At 43.8% G+C, this 26506-nt stretch overlaps 3 protein-coding genes across 5 annotated transcripts; 2 read left to right on the plus strand and 1 right to left on the minus strand.

The window, feature by feature from the left end:
- The first annotated feature begins 5812 nt into the window (after positions 1 to 5812).
- LOC126376671 (carbonyl reductase [NADPH] 1-like) lies at positions 5813 to 7459 on the plus strand. Its single transcript, XM_050024220.1, has 2 exons — positions 5813 to 6574; positions 6941 to 7459. Exons 1-2 carry the CDS (start codon positions 5909 to 5911, stop codon positions 7175 to 7177), a joined length of 903 nt encoding a protein of 300 aa, XP_049880177.1. The 5' UTR covers positions 5813 to 5908; the 3' UTR covers positions 7178 to 7459.
- Positions 7460 to 7717: 258 nt separating this feature from the next.
- LOC126376525 (mannosylglucosyl-3-phosphoglycerate phosphatase) lies at positions 7718 to 23531 on the plus strand. 3 transcript variants are annotated; one of them, XM_050023975.1, is made up of 16 exons: positions 7718 to 7902; positions 8940 to 9121; positions 11254 to 11389; positions 12098 to 12205; positions 12752 to 12838; positions 13165 to 13331; positions 14074 to 14172; positions 14835 to 14957; positions 15602 to 15782; positions 16332 to 16490; positions 16948 to 17123; positions 17286 to 17465; positions 18073 to 18197; positions 18280 to 18378; positions 19270 to 19366; positions 19701 to 23531. In XM_050023975.1, exons 2-16 carry the CDS (start codon positions 8999 to 9001, stop codon positions 19779 to 19781), a joined length of 1941 nt encoding a protein of 646 aa, XP_049879932.1. In that variant the 5' UTR covers positions 7718 to 7902; positions 8940 to 8998; the 3' UTR covers positions 19782 to 23531. The 3 variants fall into 3 exon arrangements, with proteins under 3 accessions (XP_049879932.1, XP_049879933.1, XP_049879931.1); XM_050023976.1 differs by lacking the exon at positions 8940 to 9121 and having other exon boundaries at positions 7719 to 7902; XM_050023974.1 differs by lacking the exon at positions 7718 to 7902 and having other exon boundaries at positions 7992 to 9121.
- A 64-nt stretch (positions 23532 to 23595) lies between these two features.
- LOC126376717 (protein SYS1 homolog) lies at positions 23596 to 26297 on the minus strand. Its single transcript, XM_050024272.1, has 4 exons — positions 25984 to 26297; positions 25348 to 25469; positions 24900 to 25047; positions 23596 to 24506 (listed from the first exon to the last, which is right to left on the minus strand). The coding sequence occupies exons 1-4, from the start codon at positions 26164 to 26166 to the stop codon at positions 24465 to 24467; spliced, it is 495 nt and encodes a 164-aa protein (XP_049880229.1). The 5' UTR covers positions 26167 to 26297; the 3' UTR covers positions 23596 to 24464.
- Positions 26298 to 26506: the final 209 nt, after the last annotated feature.

Below are 26506 nucleotides of genomic sequence, written 5' to 3' on the forward strand. Positions count from 1 at the left end.
TTAGCGCTGCTGTCTTATCGCCAATCGGATGATAGTCACGTCCTTATGCCAAACTGAATTATATCGCCTCCTCCGTAAATATAAGGCTTAGTATTCAAATTCGACGTCGGATGACAGAAAAACAGCAGCTCATTAACAATTCAGTGGCCATCTGCGTAAAACAATCGAGGTCGGCCGCATTAAGATGCCAGTCGTGGCGCGATACAATTTGAAGTATTTTGTGGAAACCTCCGCCATGTCCGCCGCTCATAGAATATGGGATGCTACGGTCGACAGGCGCGCCCTGGCCCGGCCGTCACAGTGGTACAGTGGCAAAGCGACGTACATTTAATAACAACTTCGTCTACTTGAGCTAAGATTTGGTTCGGACTATTTCTATTCCAGTATCCTCTCTAACCTTCTTCTTTTTATCTCGTGTGGGTTGTGAGAGCAATGACCCACCATGAGGTCTCTGCTCTTACTAGCGTCAGGGTAACTATTGAGCCACCAAAGATACCTAACATTGCATATTATTATGTAACGACTACATACTTACTATCTACTTAAATAAATAGTGGCCGTAACGAATTTTACGATATATGTCCCCACCGGGATTCGTACCTGGGAATTCCGGATTGTCAGCTCAACGCCTAGGTAATCACTGGACTGCGGAGATCGTTGTATGAGGTCATATACACAGACACAACTCTCGCCCAAAACCTTTGTCATAGTGGGCAGTCCCAAACCACGAACCTTTGGGGGCTCAATAATAACCCTGACACCTGGGTTGCTGAAGTTGGTCATCCATCTCAAAACCCACACGATAGTAGATAGTACTACTTATCTCATGCAAAACATAGTCAGAGCAATCGTGCATATCTGATATTGTTTAAGACTAAGTATAATTAATCCTTGCTGATTGTATGATGTAGGTAATACATAGAAGTGTACAATTAGAAATGTTCGCCTTGGATACATGGGTAAGCAATGTGGATCTTTCTGATTCTATTATATCTGGTATTTTTGATATTAAACAAGGAAAACGTAATTACAGTGTGACACATTTAAACAATACATGTAATCAATACATACTGGAGAAATATTATGGATATTACCAAATATTTACAGACGGGTCTAAAGATTTCGATATGGTAGGGGCTGCTTTTTATGACCCCCAGTCAAATGTAAGCTGTAAACTTAAAGTAAATTCAAATATTTCAATCATGTACGCGGAACTTATAGCTATATCAGAAGCATTGGCTTATATCAATTCGGTAGATGCTAATAAATTTGCAATATTATCGGACTCAAAGAGTGCCCTACAACATTTGACCCGTTGTGCTTCAAAAAATAGATGTGTACCAATAGCATATTCGATTATAGATTCTATTAGAAAATTGAGGCTTACAAATAAAATTGTTACACTGCAATGGATTCCTGCACACATCGGCCTGACGGGAAATGAGCAGGCAGACCTCTTGGCGAAACAAGCTGCAGTTGATGGAGATGATTATAATTGTCTACCACTATTCTCTGAACTTATATATATACCTAGAAAGGCTTGCTATACTAAGTGGAGGGAATATTTTGATGAGAGATCGCTCACTAAAGGAATATGGTATAAAACCTTGCAGCCCAGCATTCCTAGTTATAGTTGGTACGAGGGGGTCGATATGTGCAGGAAAGAGATTGTCACAGCCTTCAGGCTTCGATCTGGTCACTTCCCGTTAAATAGTTTTGCTTATCTAATGGGTAAAGTACAATCGTCTAAGTGTTCTGAGTGTGATGTGATTGAAGATACTTTTCATATCCTCATGGAGTGTGACCGTAACGAAGCTGAAAGAGTTACGTTATTCCTGCAAAATAATTATATAAGAAACAATGTTGGTCTCTGTAATAGCATTCTAGCTTTCCCAACGTCTGTGGAAGCTAGAGGTCTATTCAGAGTCGTTCAGAAGGGCGTAGAACGTAGATCATAAGTAGTTTTTTCTTTTTTGTTTCAACAGATTTTATTGTTTTTATGTATATAGTTTGCACCACCATGAGGGTGACATTTTCTTTTAGAAAAAACCCTTTTCAAAATAAAGAAAAAAAAAAAAAAAAATGATGTAGGTAAGTATACATTGGGAGTCGAATCACGCACGACATCTGATCTGAATTAACTGCCGGCAGCTGCTGGAGCAGTGGCACGAATATCCGACAAACATAACTATTATAGGCATAATGTATGTTCACAGGGAGATGGCTTCAGATAACGACCTTCAACAAGCTTATCCATGATAATTACGTTGAATAAATTATTCTGATTTCTGAACGGGCCACGCTTGAAGTGAGGACAGTCTAAAGTCGAAGTTTAATCACTAGACCAGAAACAATATGCTATAAAGTATAATTCTTCATAGCTAGACACAATCTCACTTGAGAATACTTGTTAAAGAACTGTAGGTACTAGGTATATCTGACAGAGGGCAGCAATAACTGTCAGTACTATTCAGAGGCGGAGGACAGGAGTCCTAGTACGGCTTTGGAATAGACTACTCTGGGCACCATCCCACTCGCGTTTGAGGACGCGCCACGGTGACATGGGACCACAATGACAGTCGCCATTAATGGCGATTAATGATCCAACGAAATCCCCTTTATTAGATTTACGACACTCCCGGCATGATAAGCAGCTGACTGGCCGTATATGTTTTGTCTTTACTCGCAGTATTGGCGGCATGATTTCTGATACAAATGTAGATACATATCAACGGTATTTAAATGGAAGCTAAAAAACAATGACGAATTCCTCGTTGCGGTTTCGCCATTATAAGTTCACAGCCACCTTGAACGATAAATACCTAGTAGAATACCCGCAGCGCCTGTGATGGACGCATTCACGACACGCCGCACTGTAACGCCCGCGTCGTGGCCACACAATTAGTTTCTAATTTCATCATAGGTTTCTACGGTTCCTATCAAAAGTGTCTGCAGCTTATCTCCTGTTGATAATATTTATGGTATATGATGATATTTATGGCTCCGGCCAGCCCGTTAGGGATCATTGCCGTGAGATTATGATTATATTTTATTTTTACAAAATAAGAATGCGTTTTTTTATCTGTGTATTCCAACAAGACCCGAAACACGGGCGGCCATGATTGAGCTTCGTGTGACGTCACATTTCACAAAATCATCTGTCAGGTTTCAAGTTACACTGTATGAAAGTTTCTTTGCTTGTTGAAATGTGACGTCACTGGGCAAAATGTCACGTTCTTTACAATTATATAAAGCTTTTTCGATAAAATAAAATATGGTATATAAGAGATATTATGTATGACCTACCTATGGTGTAATGGCTAAGTGCCACGACTGCCAGATGTCCCAAGTACGATTCTCTGTCATCGAAAGAAAACTTTTCGAATTTAAATTAGCTTTCGGAAGCTAATTCAACTTTGAAAGATGCATTCCTCGCTGTGCGTAAATATGTAAGTAGATAATAGTGCAATAACAAACCGGGTTGACCGGGAGACATTAAATTATAAAATGTTTTAAATAGCACTAATATTTTTCACCGATTCCATTCCAAACTCCATATCTAACTTATACGATATCAAATGACTATCAATCAACTTATGTAAATGTCAATCTGCTTCGCCGTTTGAACATACTGTTGACAAACGCGTCCTGAAGCCGCTCACCGTAAAATGACTGTCACTATCAGTAGCATTGATGTATAATAATGATGTTACTATATTGATCAAGGGACTCATCGTAGCGGCACTCGATGTCAACGTCTAAATTCATAACAAGATAGTTAAGTATCCTTTGTAATTTGACTTGATATCGCGATGTGAGCAGTCGTCACTGATTTAACAGACGCAATAAATCTTGAATAACATAAATCACCCATATACATTCCACTGCTGCTGGGCACAGGCCTCCTGTCAATCAATCGGAGGGGGTATGGAGCATACTCCACCACGCTGCTCCACTGCGGGTTGGTGGAGGTGTTTTACGGCTAATAGCCGGGACCAACGACTTAACGTGCCCTCCGAAACATGGAATCATCTTACTTTTTCAGACAATCAGGTGATTCAAGCCTGAAAAGTCCTTACCAAACAAAGGACAGTCTCACAAAGTGATTTCGACAATGTCCCCATCGGGAATCGAACCCGGGCCTGCACATCGTGAGCCTGACTCTCTAACTGTTAGACCATGGAGGCTGTTAACAAACTTATTTACCGATGTCCAACCTATATCACCCTTTACCTGAAAGTTAAGGACAGTTCACAAACTGTAATCCACTAGTTTAAATTGAAGCAGAAGCGGAACCTTCTTTCAGGCAACCTATCTTCGTAGAGAATTACTTAAAATTGCATTGACCACCCATGACCCAACCTGTCGCCCAGTTTGACCACGGTGGAGTTGGGCACCACGCCGCTCCACCACTAAGATGGCAACGAGATAACCTGTCAGTCGCTGTATGAACAACATACTATCTATTTACAATTATATTTATAGGTACTTATTTATCTTAGGACTGTTTTTCTTTTTTTTTCTTAGAACTTTGTATCAACAGTGGCTGCAAGTTGTCTTTGATTACTTGTGGCTCTGCCCACCCCATTTGGGATTACGGGCGTGAGTTTATGTATGTGTATGTATGTACTTATTTATGCTAGGACTAAGTACCTACTTGTTTACCTTTATTACTCTTTGCTAGTGATATCCCGTTTATATTCGAAATGACTATGGTAAATAATTCGTCAATTAGCATGACTTGTGTACAATGAAACTATTATTATAGTGCCTCCGTGGTCCAGTGGTTGAACGTTGTGCTCGGGTGAGGGATGAGGCTTAGTTAGCCAGCGTGAGGACGTAAATACATCACACCCATTTTTTAGATTTGTTAATCTCAATTGGAATGCTATTACATTCTAAGTTATAGGTATAACATTATGTAAGGATTTCTAAGTTTGTATACCTACAAGGTGATTTGTATAATAATATAGTCAGTGGCTGAACAAGACAAGTAATGGCTGAATGGCCAAGTTTCAGGTACTTACCAATGTATCTGAAACATGGCCCACAACTGTAGGTATATGTGTTTTTATTATCAGTGGCTACTGCAGTTGAGATGAAGATAAGATTACATAATATTTGATTAATGACAACAGTAAACACCATTACTTACCTACCTATACAGGGTGTTAGTGACATCGTAACGAATACTCAGAGGGATGATTCAGACCATGATTCTGAGTTAATATCAAGTGGAGTTTTCCGTCGCAAAATTCATGTTATTTTTTTAGTTTTTTTAAATTATTATCAATTCTATACTTTTGCGATGGAAAATTCCACTTGATATTAACTCAGAATAATCAGCTGAATCATCCCTCTCAGTATTCGTTACGATGTCACTTACACCCCATACTAGTACATACAGTAGCCATACAAGTAGGTATGGGTGTTAGTGACACTGTAACGAATACTGAAGGGGATGATTCAGACCATGATTCTGAGTCGATATCAAGTGGAATTTCCTGTCGGAGAAGTCATGAGAATTTTAGAGCTTATTTAAATTATTTTCCGTGCCATACTTTTGCGACGGAAAATTCCACTTGATATCAACTCGGAATCATGGCCTGAATCATCCCTCAAAGTTTTCGTTACCATGTCACTAACACCCTGTATAATACATACCTACGTCTCTTAGAAAGTAAATAACCCCGCAATATACTTAGTACTTAGATAATTGTTTCTTCGATGAAGTAAACATTGTTTATCAAATTCAATGCCACAAGTTCATGTACCTACAAAGTGAAAGTTGACATTCAGAAGACACATTAAACCTACTATCTTTACGCTTGTAAACACAAGATAAGTGTTTTCAATTGACTGCTCACATCATTCGTATTCGAATCGCGGCACGACACGGGAGCACAAAATGGCGGATAATAACGGAAAATTTGTGGTAAATGAAAATATGGCGGGAAAAGTGGCCGTGGTCACCGGCGCCAACCGGGGGCTGGGATACGAGGTGGTGCGCGCGTTGTGTGAGCGGGTCCCTGAGGTTACCGTCTACCTCACTGCACGAGATGAAGTCGCAGGTCTTCAAGCCGTACAAGAGCTAAACAAACTCGGCCTCAACCCACAGTTCCACCAACTAGACGTTACTAACAAGCAGAGCGTAGCCAACCTCGCAGACTTCATCAAGGCTACACACGGCGGATTCGACTACTTAGTCAACAATGCCGCTATCCTCGACTACGAAGACGTATATCCTGACTACGAAGCTGCTAAGAAGAACATCGACTGTAATTACAGAAGCTTACTGACCATTGAGGAGTACCTGTTTCCGTTATTGAGGGAAGGCGCCAGGGTCGTGAACATATCGAGCGCCTGCGGCCACTTGTCCAATCTCCGCAACGAGGCGTGGATCAAGATGCTGAAGGACCCGGAGCTGACGACGGAGCAGCTGAACAGCTTCGTGGATCACTACCTGCAGAGCGTGAGGGACGGGTCATTCAGGAGACAGGACTTCGCAGACGAGGGTCGCCACGCGGAGCACCGTGTGTCGAAGGTCGCTGTCACTGCGCTCACTATGATACAGGTAGGACGGCAGACCGCACGTATAACTACTGTGTCTGGAAATCTCAGCGGCAAGAGGATATACTTTATCCTCAGATGATGCAGATGTCAATGTTTTTAAACAAATCACGTACAATTGTCTCAACTTTATTTACTTAAGTATTGTACTCAAAAGTCGTTTATTAAACGATCCTTTGTCCGCAGTCTCAATCGTTTCTTAGCTTTTCGCAACAACGGACGGAACCGAAATCAAGAGAGACTGAGTAGGTTTTGTCGTTCACTGTTTGAAGAGAACCACAATAATAATGATTGCAAACTGGGCTTATATTAATTACTATTACTTTGTCAAATATACATTGAAAAACTATTGCTATTAATAATCCATCAGGCGCGGAAGTATGCATCGCGGCACATCTCGGTGAACGCGCTGCACCCGGGCCACCTGGCGACGGCGATGGCGCGCGGCGGCGGCGTGACGTCGCCGGCGCGCGCCGCGGCCCTCGTGCTGTATGCGCTGCTGGACGCCTCGCCCGCGCTCAGCGGCGCCTTCCTCTGGCACGACCGCCGCCTCGTCGACTGGTACGACCACCGAGGAGACTACCATTACGTGCACAAGGAGTTGTAGGTTTCATGTGATTAATGTTTTGCTCCTACAGGTTGACCCTTGCCCTTTGGCTCTCCTTTCGAGCAAAATAGGTACTGTAGAATTGAATACCTGTAATCGATACCTGTTTAAGCGCCTGAATAAAATAGTACATTTTTAGGTAACAAAAAAGTCTTTCTATTTTTTTTATATATATTTTAGGAGAGCTAACGTTTCTTTGATATTATTATGGTTATAAATAGCTACTAAGTAAGTTTACCAATATAATATTCAACTGCATCATCATTGTCGCCCGTCATCTATCCACCTTTGGATTTAGGCCTCCTCTCTTGTTTTCCACTTCCAGCTGTCCTGCGCCCTTTGCATCTAATCGTGGCCTGCAATGCCTGCATAATCCCCGAATGTCATCGACCAAGCCATCGACCCATCGAATATTAAACTTACACAACGTAACAATGACTAATAACGTAATAATATCTACATAACGTTAGTTTTCTTCACATAATGTTACATGAAATCCTCAAACGGAACGTAACTGCGCGAGTTTGACAGCCAAATTTGACGTTGACAGTTGGCCGTCGGTATTCCGTTCAATGGGTGCGCTATTCGAATTATATCAATAAATTCCGGCCGAAAATATACAATTTCAATATTTTACTTAATTTTCTTCAATATTGTGAATTAAAACGTCCAGAATTCGTGCATGAAGAAACATAGTTAACTCCAGAGAGCCTCCAGTCTGTTAGGTAAGTCTCAAACTGCATAAAAAATATTGTTTTATTTATTAATATTTTACTGAAACTGCAGTTACGAGGAATGGAATACAGTGATAATGTAGTGTTGCAAGTATTTGTAAACAAAAGGAGTGTGTCTGGGATTCAATTGTGTGAAAAAAGTGACTGTTATGCAAATGTGATATTATCAGTAGCGTCTGAAATACCTAATAGAGGTTGCCTTGACCTAGCCTAGACACTGTAAGGCAGCCTCAGTCAGCAGGCGCAGTGAGCAGCTGGCTGGCCGCACCAGCGATGTCGTCGGCTGCACCCGCCGCGTCTGCGGCGCATACAGCTTCCTTGCGCTGCTAAAAATATCGCGGGAGATATTTTTGATCGAAAAAAATGTATAGACCTTGAAGTCGAGTGATTGAGTGTTGTAGATGTGTCGCGTCTCGTATAATTTCAAGGTCCTCGATACAAATACAGTGAAAATACAAGTGGCATGTGTGTAGGAACTGTTTAACTGGAACACTTGAGTGAAAATTAGTTTCATGTGGGACACACAGTGACCTTGACCTGGATTTGCGTGTTTATCTCGAATATTCATCTAGAGTGGTGTTACACTGGCAGTTTATAATGAATGGAATCTCTTCAACTGTGCACTCGCCACAAACCAACACTGAATAGCATCATTATACCTTGACCTTGCCGTCCATGTTAGAACACTTGCATACATCCTCAATATGTCGCTTGTCTTTAGATTACTGATAAAGCGATAATAATCTTTAGGTTTAAATTATGTAATAAGCACATAATAACAGTTTGACACATATTTTAAAAGACTTAAATAAAATAATTATGACAGAATCCATGTGAGATCACAACATCACCAAGTCTTTTTGACCTTTAGGTTTTGTACCTTTAAAGGAATAAACTATCATACAGTAGCAACCTGACGGAACAACAACTGACACATCAAAGTCCTTATAGTCTGATGTGGCCAAGATATAACTGAACTGTTGACCTGTGGTGGTAGTATAAGATGGTATTGATGGTGGCGCTGTCAGTGTGTAGAGCGTGCGTGGTCCGGCCAGCGGGGGCAGCGGGCGGGGGCCCCGGTGGCGGCATGGCCTCGTTCGCGGCTTCGGCGGCGCTGCGCTCGCGCTGGGGGGACCTCATCGACGCGGCGGCGCCCGACCCGCCCGACGTGGGCTCGTCCGTGCGCTCCGTCGTGGGCTGGCTCAAGCAGGCACGTTGCTCCAACTGGCTCTATCAGTACTGCACGATTGGTACACGTTGTGAAGCTTGTAGTCTTAGTCTCTCCTTGCTTCTTTTCAGTTGGTCTTTTGGAATGGTAAGACCGGGTAGATACATTGCACAATTGTTTTCTGTTTATTTATTCTTTATTTGTATTAAGTACTGGATAGAAACAGGAGCATTTCTGTTTCTTATGAAACCAGTAATTATGACTTACGTCTGTATATGAACGTAGTCTGTCCCTGCTTTGAATATTTTAGTTTAAACTGCCAAAAGCACACGTAACACTTCACACTTTGAAAAGAGTAAGCACACAGCCTCTGTCAGGCCAGCAGCACATGTACTTATTGGATGTTGTCTATACCTGGTTATCTAGTTCTTCCTTCATTGCCTGTTAATCTGCACTTCCAATAGAACTTCTGGAAAATTCTGTATTTTATTGGTCACTTTATGACACCTTCTCCTTGTTTGGAGGTTTTTATTTAGATATTATCATCTTCATCTGTGCAATATTTTTTTCTGTACCTATAGCACAGTAAATGTGTATGCTTAGTCTAAGACAGACATGGAGAAATACTTTTCAGTTCTGAATATTAAGTTAAATACGATTTTTGAAGCTTTGTTTTGTACATCGGAATTTTATAATTCAATTTTCTTATCATTAGTTTAATATTTTTAATAATAATAACCGCAAATATTTTCCGTCATCATCGTTCGTAATTAAGGGCCACGCTCTTTTGGGTGTAGCATTCTAAATCATTATATTTTTGCCATAATGTAAGCGGCTATAATCTGGGCTAGTCAGAGGTACATACATCGACATGAACCCGTTACCCACGCTTCACTTGAGTATTCTGTTAGAACGATTTATAGGTCAATAGGTCGTTGGCTATCAAGCTGGTTGTGTTAGTGAAAATTGCACATAAGATAAAGTAATAACTCATTGGGGCAAGTCCGGTACCGGGGATCGCTCCAGCGGCGGCGCTCCCCGTTTAAGACGCGCGCCGGTGACACACACGACCACAGCGACAAGTTTTTATATTTGTATGATATTTACACTCACGAAAATTAATAAAATTATCATTCGTTCGTATCACAGTGGCTTGCTATTTCAAAGCCAATTTGTAATACTAGCACTTTTAACAGAGTCATTTAACAGTGTTAATTGTAATTGCGTTCACATGAGTCTATGTTTGGTGTGGTATTGAATGGCCGGGTGCTTAGTATGCGCGGGGGTCTGCAAGTAACGGTTTGGGCAACCGGCAGGTGCCAAATTGTATCGACCTTGGAGCACCCCAAGTGTCACTGGTCGGAAATATTGCTATGTCGTCGCGAGCCGCGGCGCGAGTGGCTTAGACGGTACTGGAGTACACCTCTGAAATGATGGTGAACAAATATCTGGTGAGCTTCTTGTAAATTTCTATTTCGTGTTTAATGATGTTTATTATGCGCAGATAACTGCTGTTTATATTGTAGACACATCCTTTGGGGTTTGACTTGTCAATGTGATGGAAAGATTCGTCAATCTGCGAAGATGTTTACAAAGATTGTTCAGGGTGTGCTTGATGTAACGGGGTGGTGTATGCAAGTTATGTACTTATGCTGTCCTTGGGAAGGCTCATTTCTTGCCCAACCCCCACCAAACTCTAGAACCACTGCTCAGTGCTGAATAAATAGGTAGTTTGTATGTTGGTGGTTGTAAAACACCCTGCCTGCCGTGGCGGAAAATGCTTGCAGTTATATGTTATGTTAAGATAAGTAGTTCTGTGATCGTAATAGGTATTTTAGTAATACACGACCGCTGTGGATCTAACTGGTATGTAAGTATTTATTAAATTTTGCTCATTGGGTGGGGTAGGTCAGGTCAGGGGCGGAATGTAACATTTGCAATGCAGTTTGCTGCTTGTCTGGTCAGGGTGAACCTTCATCAATGGGGCTGATCGTCTAAAATACGGAGCGTGTGTGATTCATGGTCGCTACCGCCCAGGGCTTGAAAGCAGTTAAGGTATAATAAAGTAGGTATGAGGTTGCCGGTGCCCTAACCGCTTTCAAGCCCTGCCGCCGCCACTGTCGCGGCTGTCTCGCGCAGTCGGCTGTGCGTTAACGTCGCGCGTGGTGTCGCAGGCGTCGCTGGAGGTCCGCGCAGCCGGCAGTCGCGCCGTGAGCTCGCTGCGCGGCGCCGCGCCGCCGCCCGCAGACATGCACCAGTCCGTGCTGCTGCTGCACTACAACGACGTCTACAACATCGAGCAGACCTCCAGTGAGTACCCTTATGTATCTACCTTTTTGGAAAACTATCAGCCACCATGTTTAACGCGTATGAACTAAACCAGTCAACCGTGTTACACAAATTCCCCCATAAGAGAAAACAGTTCTCTTCGGATAAGAAGAGTCAGAAGGCAGTCTCTGCTGAAAAAATGTGTCTGTTAAATAGTTGAGGTTATACCCTCCGGAATAAACAATTTCGGGAGCTAGGGCAACGCCTGATCCGGAATTCGATTTAATAATAATAAGTCGAACCACGGAAACAGCGTTCGCTTATAAATAATTTGGCACGGGTTCGACATATCTTTCAGCGCCCATCAGAGACAGTCATACACCTCTGATATTATTGGGGCATATAGATTTCCTCACGATGTTTTCCTTTATATGCAGTAATATAAGACAGCAGAAGAAGTAGAGAACAGCTAAGACAAATACATTAAATTCTAGATATTTTTTTAGAATAGAATAATTTTATTTGCTTGGATACATGGTTGGTTCGTGGTTTATAAAAAAAAAATCCGAAGACTAGACTAGTTTCGGATAGTATTTCATAAAACACTAAATCCTTGTGGAATCGACCAACCAAAAAAAAGAAAAAGAAAGAGAGAGGGAATTTTGACATTTTCTCGCACGCTGTGGTTAATCGATTTTACCCGGTTTCACTTCATTGGAGACGCACTCTAATGCCTGTGGTCCCCGCCAGACACGGAGCCGGTGGGCGGCGCGCTGCGCTTCAGCTCGGCCGTGAAGGCGCTGCAGCCGCGCCACCCGCTCGTGCTGTTCAGCGGCGACGCATTCTCGCCCAGCATGCGTGAGTACCACTACACACTCCGTTCTCCACTCGCGTCACACCTTGCCTATACTTGCCGCTGGAATAATCTCCCTAACAACCAGTGAGCTCACCCCGGACCCTTCGTACAAAAATCACATTCCTACCGCGTGCCGTCTAACGTTTGAGTGCGAGCGAGACGGACAGTATGCGCGCTCCTCCTTACTCCTTAGCGGCTAAAATAAGATCCAAAGGAGGTGAGGTCGCCGCTCGATACGAATTGTAAAGGGGTGGAGAGTTGCCATTCTATAACTAATAAAATCTAACTTAAAATTCACAATATTCCTAAATCCTATAATACATGATAACCAACAAGTATAAACATTCAATTGAAATTGTTTTAGTTTACTTTTGAATATTGGTAGCGATAATTCCTTTATAAGAATAAGAACATTATAAATTTTTGTTCACATGCAGAATACATTAGTTTAATTTTAGTTAGTGTTATATTTGTTTGTTCTCAAATCTTTTACTAAAACAAAGCATATCTTTTCTAGTTTTATACAATTGTGGATGTCTGTGTTCCAGTGAGCACGTACACGAAGGGCGAGCAGATGGTGCCGGTGCTCAACGAGGTGGGCACGCACTGCGCCGTGTTCGGGAACCACGACTTTGGTGAGTTTAGTCTGCTATCACACACTATAGAATTACACTCACATTTTCTTACCGTGGGACGCTTTCTTGTCTCTTAATTTTGAGACATAAAGTGCTATTCGGCAGACGGCAGACAGCATCGGCTCACAGTGACGGGGTATGACGCGACGACTGCACGCCACTATGTAGGAGTATTAACGCGTATGAGACAGATTTCGAAACACGACTGCAACTGCTGACGCGCGACGTCGCCGTCTGTCGCATTGTTCGGAATTGCTAATTTACGTGGTGTCTTAGTTGGAGATTTTCTTGACACAGCTATAAATGTCCCGTTGGTTGGTGTGCAGACTTTGGGCTGGAGGAGCTGTCAGCTCGCGTGTCGCAGTGCAAGTTCCCGTGGCTGATGTCCAACGTGCTGGACCGCGAGACGGGCCGCCCGCTGGGCGACGGCCGCATCACGCACGCCGCCGCCGCCGCCGGACTCAGCCTCGGCTTCATCGGGCTCGTCGAGCAGGTGCCCACACACCTCCACATCGATACATACACTCACCCCGCCGGCGAGGTCAACGTTGTTCGCCCTTCTTCCTAGTGTTATCCCGTATTCACAGGGTCCGTTACCTAACCTAAAGATTTGACAGGTGCGGTTTGTAGGATGTTCCAACCCGAAGGGAATACCAGCCCAGTACAGGTCACGTACATCAGAAACGCATGTCGAGTATGTGGGTATCCTCACGATGTTTTCCTTCACCACTGAACACGTGATAATCATTTATGATCCAAATATGAATTCGATTACGAGTTCTAAAATCATTTGTTGGTACCATCAGGTCTGTAGTCTTAAATTTTGTACTGGGTGCGGGGACGCCCGCATTTGTCCGACCAAGTAGTGGATGTCATCTGAGGCAAATCTACAAGAAAAGCTCACATAAAACATAATGAAGACGACAATGGAAAGTGTACATACGCTGATAGTGATCATACCTAACATAGTCGCAAGATGGCCGTGACACATCTATCTCGGCCGATACTTTATCGGTTTTTTACGACATATAAACCTATTTTTCTTATTCTAATCATAATAAATACTATTACGCGTGTTGCGGTTGACATAGCAATATGTCAAGTGTCCTTCATGTAATATAACCAATGATTCCGTTTATCTTGTACGCTACATGCAAACACTTTCGGCACATATTAGGTAATAATACTTCCCCATATCTTGTTTAGTATGTATATCCCCTGGTTGTTCTCGTCAGGAGTGGCTGGAGACGCTGGCCACCATCAACCCGGAGGAGGTGACTTACATCGACTTCGTGCAGGCCGGCAACCAGCTCGCGCACCAGCTCAAACAAGAGGTCAGAAGCACCACCTCAAACACGATATATACCGCGATAGACTACTTACTACTACTACTTGATATAGAGAAGGAAGGTCCAGGCGTATATACCACGATCAGGTCTAGAAACCGGCGAGCATGCATGTATTTGATGAAAGTGGAGGCAGTGAAGGTGGTTTGTCAGGATCGTAGTAAGTGAAATTCCGTGGTCTCTGCCTACCCCAACGGGAAACAGGCGTGGCGTATGTAACCTATTTATGTCCAAAGACTGTCAACACTGGGTGCCACAGGGCGGACACAGTAGCTGCACTAGCTGGTTATAGACGAGATTGGAGCTCTCACTCGCACAAGACTACGACATGTCGAGAGTTGGACGAGACTTGGGACAGGCCTTGTAAGGGACCAATTAGGCTAATAATAATAGCACATTTTCCAAAGAAACAAGCTTTGAAACAAAAACATCTACATTTACACACACACACACAAGTTTCTAGATCTTTTTGAATTTATGACTATTTATTACACTGTATCCTCTCGCGGCCCAGATTTCTAGACACAATAGTTAAACAATGCGGTGCGGATTCTAAAAGGTCTTTGTGCCTTACAGCTATACTTAATGGAAAACGCACCCTGCCCTACTTGTGAGCTACCCTATTGACACGATAGTGCCGTTGCCCGCAGGGCTGCGCGGTGGTGATCGCGCTGACGCACATGCGCACGCGCAACGACGAGCGGCTGGCGGCCGCCTGCCCCGACATCGACCTCATCCTGGGCGGACACGACCACGTCTACGAGGTCAAGGAGGTACGGCCACCACGGCGCTAGCCGGCTGCACTCAGGGCGACCGCACGCCTTCACGCGGTTACGTACGAATCGTACACGTATGAATACTCTGGAATCCTTACCTTCCAAGTACTACGGGCGCGCACTCTAGCTGCGAGTTCATCGTCGTAGACCAGTATTTGTACGTTTATGAATTCGTACAAAAACACGGCCGAGGAGCGATCGGCCTAATACTGGCATTTTATTTAGTGACGTACGTACGAAAATCGATCTTTGAGGAAAGTAGGATATTGAATCGTGGTATAGTTCGATGAAAGATAATTCACCCGTCATTCATCATCATCCACTTTCATCATCATAAAAACTTCATCATGATCATATCCTTTCATCATCAGCAATTTAAGAGCCACGCTCATGTCGGTATAGCATTTTCCATTCCAGTCTAACAAAGGTCAATACCTTGACTTCCCTATAAGACACGACGTTAACCTTTTCTGTAATATATTCCATGTAAGCTCTTCTTGGTCTTCCCCTTCCTCTCTTTCATATCATATCCTTTAAAGTTTAAAAATATGACGACAATTTTAAGTAGGTTAACTCAAGCCTCTTATTTACACGCAATGTCATGGAATATCCTCATCATCATGGTCTGTATACAATCGCAGGTGGCAGGCAAGCTGATAGTGAAGAGTGGCACGGACTTCCGTCAGTTCTCGTGCATCACGCTGTCGTTCCCAGCGGGGTCGGCGGCGGGCAGCAAGCCTGTCATCACGGTGGAGCGTGTCGACGTCACCAGCGATTACCCGGAGGATCCCGTGTTGAAGCCTATATTGGACAAGTATAACGGTATGACGTTTTGACACGGTCGGTTCAAGTACTTTGGTAAATATTTAGGTGTTCCTTTATCCAAATAAACCTGGCATAAAGTTGGGAGTCTCTAATTTACTCCTTCTAAAATCTCCAATTCAAATTACAGTCGATTTTATCTTCTGTTTTCGTGTGGGTTGAAAGTTCAATGGCCGACTTCACCTAAATAGTAGCCGGGTCTATAGATTTTTTATAATCATGGAACCTGATGGAAAAATGTCTTAACCAAAATAGGAAAATATTTCACAACATACATAAACATACTAGGTAACCTCATAACTACATCCCGATTGGGGTAGTCAGAGGTGCATCCATCGCAAGATGATTTAAGTACCCACATCTCACAGAGCTTTCTCTTAGACCAACGTGATAGATGAGTATGGCCGTCTATAATGGTCGAGTCAACTATGTCAGTGACTGCACTGCACTTAAGATAAATTAATAACTCATTTGTGAAAGCCTGGTACCGAGGTAACCCACAATCGAGGGGGTTTCACAAAGTGATTGTTGATGCTGTGTACATTGCAGCGATGGTGGAAGGCAAGATGGAGGAGGTGCTGGGCCGCTTCAGCGTGTCTCTGGAGGGGAGGTTCACGCACGTGCGGCGCGAGGAGACCAACCTGGGCAACTGGGTGTGTGACGTCATCCTGGCCGCCACCAACGCCGACCTCGTCATACTCAACTCGGGTAATACGCGACGTGTTGTACTAGGCTCATTGGAGGGTTGCTTCAGACGAGATTCATAGCTCACAAAATTAGGATAATAATGTCTGACCATGCCTGAGAGAGTTGTGGAGAGAACTAGCCCAGAGTGCCCAACGCTATAGGCACAGGTTTAGAAGTTGGGAGGGAACAGACGTACAGAGAAGTACACAGGGTACATACATACATAGTGGTTAAATACATAACCTTTCTTTTTGCTTCGCCGTAGTCAGGTAAATAGAAGCATTTTGCAAGCGGAAAGTTTTATGGTAGTAACCAAACCAGATATCAGTATCTTCAAAGATCGTTTGTAAATCTTTACTGAAAGCCAAGACTACATTAAAGTTTAAATTCTATCCTACCTATAAGTTATTTCCGCTTTGAAACGTGATGTGAGCGATGCATGAACGTGTCCCACTTCTGTCACCCCGCCGTGGCGCAGGCACGTTCCGCTCGGACCGCGTCCACGAGGCCGGCGACTTCACGCTGCGAGACCTGTCCGCCGTCATCCCCATGCGCGACCCCCTGGTGGTGCTGGACGCCAGCGGGGAACAGATCCTGGAGGCGCTCGAGAACGCCGTGAGCAAGTATCCCAGCCTCGAGGGACGCTTCCCGCAGGTGAGGGCGAAAATATTTTTATATGTAATGTTATTTTCGCTCATAACTGATTACTTACGACGGCTAGACTACGGTCGAAGCCTACTGCTGGAGAAACGGGTCGCAGACGTGACGTCCGCGAGCGTGATATCGGGTCTGGTGTAAAGCAAGCTGTCCCCGCAGGTGGCGGGCGTGTCGTTCGCCTTCGACCCGTCGCGGGCGGCCGGGGCGCGCGTGCTGGAGCGCTCGGTGAAGGTGGGCGACGAGTACCTGGGCCGCGCCCAGCACTACCGCCTGGCCTGCAAGCTGTACCTGGCCGCCGGCAACGACGGCTACAGCGTGCTCAAGAAGTGCCCCGTGCTGGTCGGTATACTGCACTACAAGCACCTCGCACCCCACTCACCTCGGACACTCTACAGCACTGAATGTTAAGCCGAAGAGCTCGCAACGGCTACATTTTGAATCCTAGACATCTGCTAAGCCACCTTTCTACCTTTCATGTGTCAGTCATGGTTGATTTTTGCAAAGCCTTTGGCGTGTTTATTCATAGTTACTTTAATAAAAAAAAAAAGTTTCATTATGAAGTCTACCGATTATTTATTTAACGTAATGCTTTTATGAAATAAATTGACTACAGAAATTGGAAGTAAAAATATTCTAATAACTCTTATTGTTATGTTTGAAGTACCTCAGGGTTGGCTATTGGGCCCCTTGTTATATGTAATGGTTTACCGTATGGGTTTTGAGGACTTTAATACCAAGGGACTTTTTGTACTTTGTCTATTTTAATTACAGAATGTTGCGTGAGTTTATCTATTTAAGTTTTACCGTTTGCTGATAAACTGTCTGTATCTGCTATCTGCCGGTCGAGTTCTGGATTAGTGGTCAGACATTTATCAGTAACTGATATAAAAAACAAAAATAAAATAATTACTTTTAGTTGAACTAACGATCGATTCGTCGGCTGCAGGTGGACGAGGACATGTGCCCGGAGGTGGGGCTGTGCATCCAGAACCACTTCGCGGCCATCAACGTGCGCACCGGCCGCGCCCGCCACAGCCGCCACCGGCAGTCGCTTGTCACGCTCAGCAGGCGGTAACTATACACAGACGTGCTGTTTGGGTTAGCACTATTTCGCCGATCTGTGTCCTCACGCCCCCCTCCCCCTCCCCCGCAGCCACAGCCTGGTGAAGCTGCTGGAGGCCGCCGACCCCCCGCCCGCGCTGCGCCGCGCCGCCAGCCTCGCCGACCCCAACGCGCACCACGCGCCGCACAGGTACGCACTGCACCACACACCACCACACTGCACCACACACACCACCACACTGCACCACACACACCACCACACTGCACCACACACACCACCACACTGCACCACACACACCACCACACTGCACCACACACACCACCACACTGCACCACACACACCACCACACTGCACCACACACACCACCACACTGCACCACACACACCACCACACTGCACCACACACCACCACACTGCACCACACACACCACCACACTGCACCATATACACACCACCACGCTGCACCACACACCACACACCGCCACACTGCACCACACACACCACCACACTGCACCACACACACACCACCACACTGCACCACACACACCACCACACTGCACCACACACACCACCACACTGCACCACACACACCACCACACTGCACCACACACACCACCACACTGCACCACACACACCACCACACTGCACCACACACACCACCACACTGCACCACACACACCACCACACTGCACCACACACACCACCACACTGCACCACACACACCACCACACTGCACCACACACACCACCACACTGCACCACACACACCACCACACTGCACCACACACACCACCACACTGCACCACACACACCACCACACTGCACCATATACACACCACCACGCTGCACCACACACCACACACCGCCACACTGCACCACACACACACACACCACCACGCTGCACCACACACCACCATACTGTCCCACACACTGCATCATACTGCACAACATCCTGCACCACACATTTCACCAAAATGCACCAACAATTCATCACACACTGCACCACAATGCACAACACACACCAAAACACACTGGCCACCGTTATACCGACTACAGATGTGAGTTATATGCTTGTTCTCCAGGTTGACTCGCCGCGCGTCCCTTGATGACCTGGAGCAGTCTTCGTGCGAGCTGGCGCCCCGGGTGGACGGGCGCATCATCGTGATAGACTCTCCGGACGTGAGTAGCATTATCCATGTCACTGCTTACCTCAACTGGAAGATATTATTGGCCATCCCAATTTTCAAGTCGAAATAAAAACAAAACCTTTAAATAATGTTATCGAAAACCAAAAGGTCAATTCTGACATCTGTGTATCGTAAGCACTTGCAATTTGTTTCGTAGTAAATTATCTAGCGTTATGTCGTTTCTCACGGAGTCCGCTCACCTAACTTGAAGATTTGATAAGTCCAGTTTTTTACAAAAGTGACTGTCTGTCTGACCTTCTAACCCGCGAAGGGAAAGCCAGCCCACACAGGCGTAGCTGATGTACCCCGTGCCGTGCCCCTTGCAGAAGCTGGCGGCGCTGGAGGCGGAGCGTGCGCGCCACGAGGCCGACGCCGTCATCCGGGAGGACGACGAGACTGGCCACTAGCGGGGGGGCTGCTTCTGATCTGTCTGCTGTACGGCGTTCTGGGTAAATGAGCCAGAGCACCGTTCTCTTTACACGTCTTGTACACATGAATGGGTAACTATTATTTCAGAACTGTGTATCATTGTAATGATCTGTATATTATAAAATCGGTATCTTTGATACATCCCCACCAGCACAGATATTCACTCACGCTTAGCTCTGTTCGTATCAAGTTGAGTGAATCTTGACCCAACTTGAGTATGGGAACATACAATCTTGACTTGTAGTCGGGACGTGACTATAGCGCGACTTGTCGCGACTTGGCTGGTCATTCTACATGATTCTATATAAAAGTCGCAACATTTGCGTTGCGCCTCTAACAGTCTACCTCGAGCCAGTATTGTGAGCCGTTGGAAACAAATCCATTCTCTGTCTTGCGAGATGTTCGTTCGTGACAACCGAGACTAGTTAGTCTACGTACATTAAAATGGAAGTTCTAAAATACACTATTTTATTTATATTTTTATTATACCTACTTTATATTAATTTACTAATGACGAACATATCTTTAGCAATTACATAAATTGATAATAAATCTCAAATAGTTTTTACACATCGTCTTTTCTTAAAATCAACGATAAACAAAAAATATGTTTTATTAATCTAGCAGTCTTGGTTGTCACGTGCGATCTATGAGAGGTGTATAAAGTATCAATCTGCTTCTTTGCTGAACTAAAGACGTCTGTAACGACGCAGCATCTATGTATTGTATTCTCGTCACAAAAGACATACCTAACTTAGATTATTATATTGGATACGTCTCAAATTTGCTTGAAACTACATATCATCGAGATCTGAACGCGCACTTAACGAATATTTGTTTATTAGTAGTTTAAAGTTTTATAAAATGTACACACAGGGTGTCGGCTAGTAAAGAATACATAATTATCATTGTCATAGTGGGAGCTGAACAGTCGGTCTTTCCATCTGGTCGTCTTAGGTACGATTCCTGGGGGAACACTGTCAAGAATCACTTTGTAAGACAGTTCCTAGATTGGACATTACAAGCAGAATCCATGTGATCAATCATCCGAAAAATGCAATGATTCCGTGCATCGAAAGGCAGCTACTTTTTCTTAACCAAGTAGTCGTTATATGAGCCTGGGTTGCGTTTTGCTCTTCAATAATAACAATGACGCCGGGACTCTGGTCGGTCATCGACCTTACACCTCGCGAGACAGTCACCCGCTGTTCTTGTATACCATCGTCCAGTTCCCGACACCCTGTGTATTGTATACGTTTGCTAGCGATATATAGAGCATATTTTGCACCTCAGTTACGAAGAGAGATTATTGCAAGATCTTTATGATTATTGTTGAAAATTATTTATTTTTTATGATGGATATTATTTATTTTTATGAGCAATGTTACTCGGGTTTTGTTAGGCTAGTTGTAAGCAATGTACGAAGTACGAGGATATCGTAAGCAATGTCTAGTTTGTAAGATGACGTCACACACACATACATAACCTCGCTAATATTACCTATCCCCACTCCAGACCGGCCCTGTACGACATTTCGAAAAGTTCAGTGCCTTCCTTAACATTTGTAGTAAATCTTCAAAGTACTATTTTGTAGGCGACTGTGGCCGAAGAGACTGCGGTTGCCTTCAGAAAAGTATCTCTAGGTCGGTAGCACTTTGGACAGGTTTTCGTACGAGTTAGGTTTAGTACGAACACTAGTCTATGAGGACCAGCTGAGCTGGCGCCGTATGCTCGCCCCCGTGTTATGTGGAAAGTTGGGATTTTTCATTATGTGTTCGTACGTGTACGCACGAATCGAATTCGTACGAAAACGCGTGCAGTGCGGCCGACCTCTGATTTAGCCTCAGCCCCACGCCGTGACGATCGTTCGAATACCTCACCGCTGCAGCAACTGTAGTCTATAATATTTATACTGTACCTCCTGCAAGCCACGCCTCCGCTTCACTCACGACGGCCTTATTAGCAGAGCAATAAGATTGCTTTTGCGGCACTTGTGCTATGTTGTTGTCCCTTTCTTCTAGCGACTGTAGCTGTGTGCGAGAGCGAGAGGCATAATCGTGTATTCAGTGTTGTGGAGCTTATGAAGCTCATAATTATTGCGATGTTATGTTTATGTCTATGATAAATCGAATCTACAATGAATTAGGGCCGTGTCGTCCGCCGCCGCATTGTGCAGACGGTTATTTGTTTATCTGTAGTTGTATGTGTTAGTCTTCCATTCGCTGTCGTAGTTATGTTGTCTTCCTATACATCTTTATTGTAGAAATCAGAGTACATTTTTTAGCTTGAACGGGTATTCGGATTCTCTAAAACTCTAAGAACGGTATTTATCCTCTACGATAATCTTAAAAGTATGCACTGGGTGGCTTAACACGCGGCGGACGAGAGAATTCAAGTATCTTGTGTACGATTATTTTTCAACTAAACTATACGTAACGAGATATCGAATAGATGTAATACGTGTCGTGTATGGGAGGTGACCACTCGCAACCGCCGTGGAACATGTACATACATTTACGTCGAGCGAGTCACGGGCTTCAATGTGTTGGCGAGCAAACGTCGGTCTGTGGTGGGGTGTCGAACATAATCTTAACACCTACATGCTCAGCGTTGACTCGCCAATATAGTGGTGTCAATAACTCGCTCAATGTAAATTATACCTTAAGGTGATGGCTGCGAGTATGCTAGCATTATTATAGTCAAATTGGTACAGAACGTATGCACGCGGTGTGGACCGGGACGCTGTGCAATTATTTCGACAGATGTGTACACGTATACTTCGGGTTAACTCTTTAACGTGGTACCAAATATCATTAAAAAAATAGTTCTAATAGATGGCAAATAAGTATATGTATACAAAAATAACAAAATAATTGTATCACGTGCGGACCTGGTCCATACCGGACAACGCACACTCTAGGAAATGTTTGAGATGAGGGTTGTACGCGCGGTCCCGTGGTAGGACGCAGCCGCTGCTGCAGTGCTGTGCTAATTGGATCGCGGCGCCCGCCCGCGGGCAGTGGGAGCGAGACGGCGACACAAGTATGTGGCTGTCTCGTCGTCACGCACTGTCGCTGTTTTTAATTATTTAAATTATGAACAATCAAATCATCGCGGGTGTTTAACCGACCTTCATTTTGATGATTAAATAAATGTAATTTTGTGAAGTTTAAGGGCAGGCCCGAGGTACCGCGGTTTGAACAACACTGCTCTAATGTACTCGTAATAAGAGCGCTACTGTAACAGACATATTTCCTAAGAGTGTCACGATGTTGAGAGACTGTAGATAGTAACTGGTTAGACAGTGTACACTAGGAAACGATAGAATTTACACTTTAGATAGCGGTTATTAAAGTCAAGTGTACAGTGACCTCTGTCGAGACATCAGACTCCATAGATCTGACTGTTTCTCTTGTAGATGTCCGTTCTGATATTTGAGAGGTAAGGAAGGACACCACACACATATGTTACTGGTGACAAGTGCACTGTACATGAAGATGAAAGTAATTGAATAGATAGTGACTGGTTACTAAGCCGACTGTACTGGTTACACGAGTGTACATTAAGATTGCGCATGAGAGGGCTTGAGTGTGAGTATCAAGTAGAATATTTAATTGATCTTATGCTATTGTAATGTGACCACTTGTGATATATTGATTGTTTATGTTGCTGATTTGTTACAGATGTGTATTGTGTTTTGAAATGTATTAAATATTATAGACATGTAACCTCTTGTTTGTTTCAACCCACAGTTATATTTATATTCACATCAGACTACTGACTCAAAGATGATTTACTCAAATAATTTTATATTGACATAAAATAATTTATTTACATTATCATACAACATAGTTATATTACAAGTTATGATATAATTCAAAATAATTTTGACAATTATTTATGTTTCATTTCAGAAATGAATCACGAAATATGTTTTACATGATGATACTATTGTTATTATTTTAGTACAAAATTGACAAAATACTACGCGACCAAACACGCCAATCGCAGGAATGAAGATGCAGTTTTAGATCACCGACAGTTTGGCGCGGCTCACAGGCTCTAATACAAATCGCGTTAAACAGTGACTCATTTCTTGTTGAGTGAAAAGAAGTCAGTGCCTGTTATGGCAAGTATAAGGGTTGAACCACATCTGTCCGGACGTCACCGCGCTGTCTTTTGCTTCTATCCAGTTCTGGTCCTAGAACCGTCATTTGCTAGAGCGAGAGGGCGACAGCACGCGGCAGATACAACGAGTGAGCATGCGGTGTAGTTCAACCCTAAATATGCCGTTTATAATAAAGTTCTAGTAACATTATATTACCTATATATCTTATTATTGAGAAGTGTCTTGCGGCGCTTATCAGCAGTAATGTTCCAAGTAAGATAGAACTAAAATCTACTTTCAATAGGCGTTTTTGTTCATCATCCTCCAGCCTTTATTCCGTTCTAAGTGAGGTCGGCACACCACGCGTGCTTTCTCGATCTTACACTAAAAATAATCAACCGTTAATTTTTTCTTTGTCTACCTTCTGGTTGATAGAGGGGAGGTCCGTGCCCAGCGGTGGGCGTACATAGGCTGTCTATACATGCTTTTGATTGATGAACTCATCTCGGCGACACTTCCCACCCCAGTCCGTCCGCGGGCGCGGTGCGGCGTCTCATAAGTCCACCTTCGCTCCAATGTTGCTCAGGGGAATTGCCTGCAAAATATAAGTACATCAAAGTTAGTTACTGTTTTCCTAATGTAGAAAAAACCCTAGCTTGTTTTACTATTGTGTCTAGAAATCTCGGGCGCAAGAGGATGTGGTGTGCAATACATACTTTGAATTTGAAAAATAGTAATTCCTAAAGTAATTGTCAGTCTTATCTTTCTCTGTTTAGACTTCACTATGTATGTACAGCAAGCTTTCTCACTAGCTTAATCGTTAGTACTAAGGAGGATCTGCTGTCTGCCAAAAGAGGTCTGTTGTCCATGGCTTTCTTTGGATAAGAAGAAATCACTTCCAGCCAACTGCATATATGATAGAAATAAATTTTCTGTGGTAAAGTATGATACTAGAAGAGGCTCTTACCCTGCCAAGCAACACACATACCTGCAGCTCGGTCCGCAGACAGAGGAACTCAGCGGCGACGCAGGTGACGCTGGCGCAGGCCACGTTGAGCGTCCACCACGACAGCGTGGCCGGGAAGCTGCCGTTGTACAGCCAGCACGCCACCAGGTGGATGCCGTGGAAAGTGCAGCTGCAACCATCAACAAAGAACAACTGTAGCAATCTGAATCACATGGGCAGGTGAAAACATTTATTTGGTTTACCTACAAACATAGGCATACAGAAAAAAAGGAAAAAGATTTCATATACTATAATTGTACACTGTACCCTATATTTGGGAAAGTCCATTACATTGGCTGATTACTTAGATTTTCACTAACAATAACAACAAGACACAACCTAATATATAGAAAGTAAGCGACAGGAGTGGCAATTCAACATTTAAATAAAAACTCTTATTTACTTCTTATCTAAGAAACAAAATACAAACCTGAAGTCCAAGCATAGTTTAGTTCTGCCAACAATCAACCACAAAGCAAAAGCTCCAATAATGGCATTGAGCACAAATGAGGCAATAACCGAGCAGCCCTCGCTGTTACGGACATGCAGCTCCTGAAATGAAACTATGTTTTAGTTCAGTATAATTAATAATAATAAAACACTATATTGCACACAAATTCACAAAACATTTACAGGATTAACTTATTCTAAGGTGGGCAAAGGCGGGGCGGGGGCAGTGGGGGTAATAATGTTACTAAACAGAATGAATCATTCATTCTGCCTAAGTATGTACATTATGGTATAGTGGAAAACTTTGTTTTTAATCTTGAGTTCAAAGCTGTTAAGCTATTTTATAACATGTCAGCCCCATTGTTCCTCAACGTGCTTATACTTACTACATCATACGTGTTTGGGAATCACAGTACAGTAAAAAACTATTGAGAAAATTAAATATTCTATCAAGATGTTTAATTAATTTACAAATGTGTATGTTTCAGTTAATTGCCCTATCAATTAAAATCAATGTAGCGCTAAACGTCGGTGAAACCGAGAATCAACGCAATATTCGTTATTTATTGGGCAATTAAGAGCACGGAACAGATTATCAGCAGAGAGTGGTACATACGTGATAGGCGAAGATGTGGTCGAGGGTGCGCGGCGCGCCCGTGAGGTCCTGCGCCAGCGCCAGCAGCAGCGCCAGAGACGAGTAGAGGAGGGCCTGTACCGCAGCCATCTGCGCCACCAACAGGCGCGGGTCCCACGCTGTCCACCGGAACGACCCGCGCAGCTTCTTTGTCTTAGACATCATCACACTAGTATCACAAACACGCACGATCTAAACCTCGGTGTCAAGTCGGCAGCTCGCTCGCGACGCTCTTCCCATGTTTAATTGTAAACATAAGGTGAATTTCACGATCTTCGCAGCTCGTCGGACCAAATACCAAAACGTCATCTGTCAAATGAAATGACAGTTGCTGTCATGTCACTGTCAAAATATATTTTTAAAGTTTTGGACTGGCTTTTTGGCGGGAAACGGGAAAGGGACAGTTGCTTTCTTCATTGAATAATCTAAATAATTAATACGAAGTGGTGTTTTGTGCCGAATTCGAACTTCGGCCGAAGTTCGGTTGATATTCCCGCCTTTTCTT

The sequence above is a fragment of the Pectinophora gossypiella genome, chromosome 21 (genome assembly GCF_024362695.1).
Source record: "Pectinophora gossypiella chromosome 21, ilPecGoss1.1, whole genome shotgun sequence".
In the NCBI taxonomy this organism is placed as follows: Eukaryota; Metazoa; Arthropoda; class Insecta; order Lepidoptera; family Gelechiidae; genus Pectinophora; species Pectinophora gossypiella.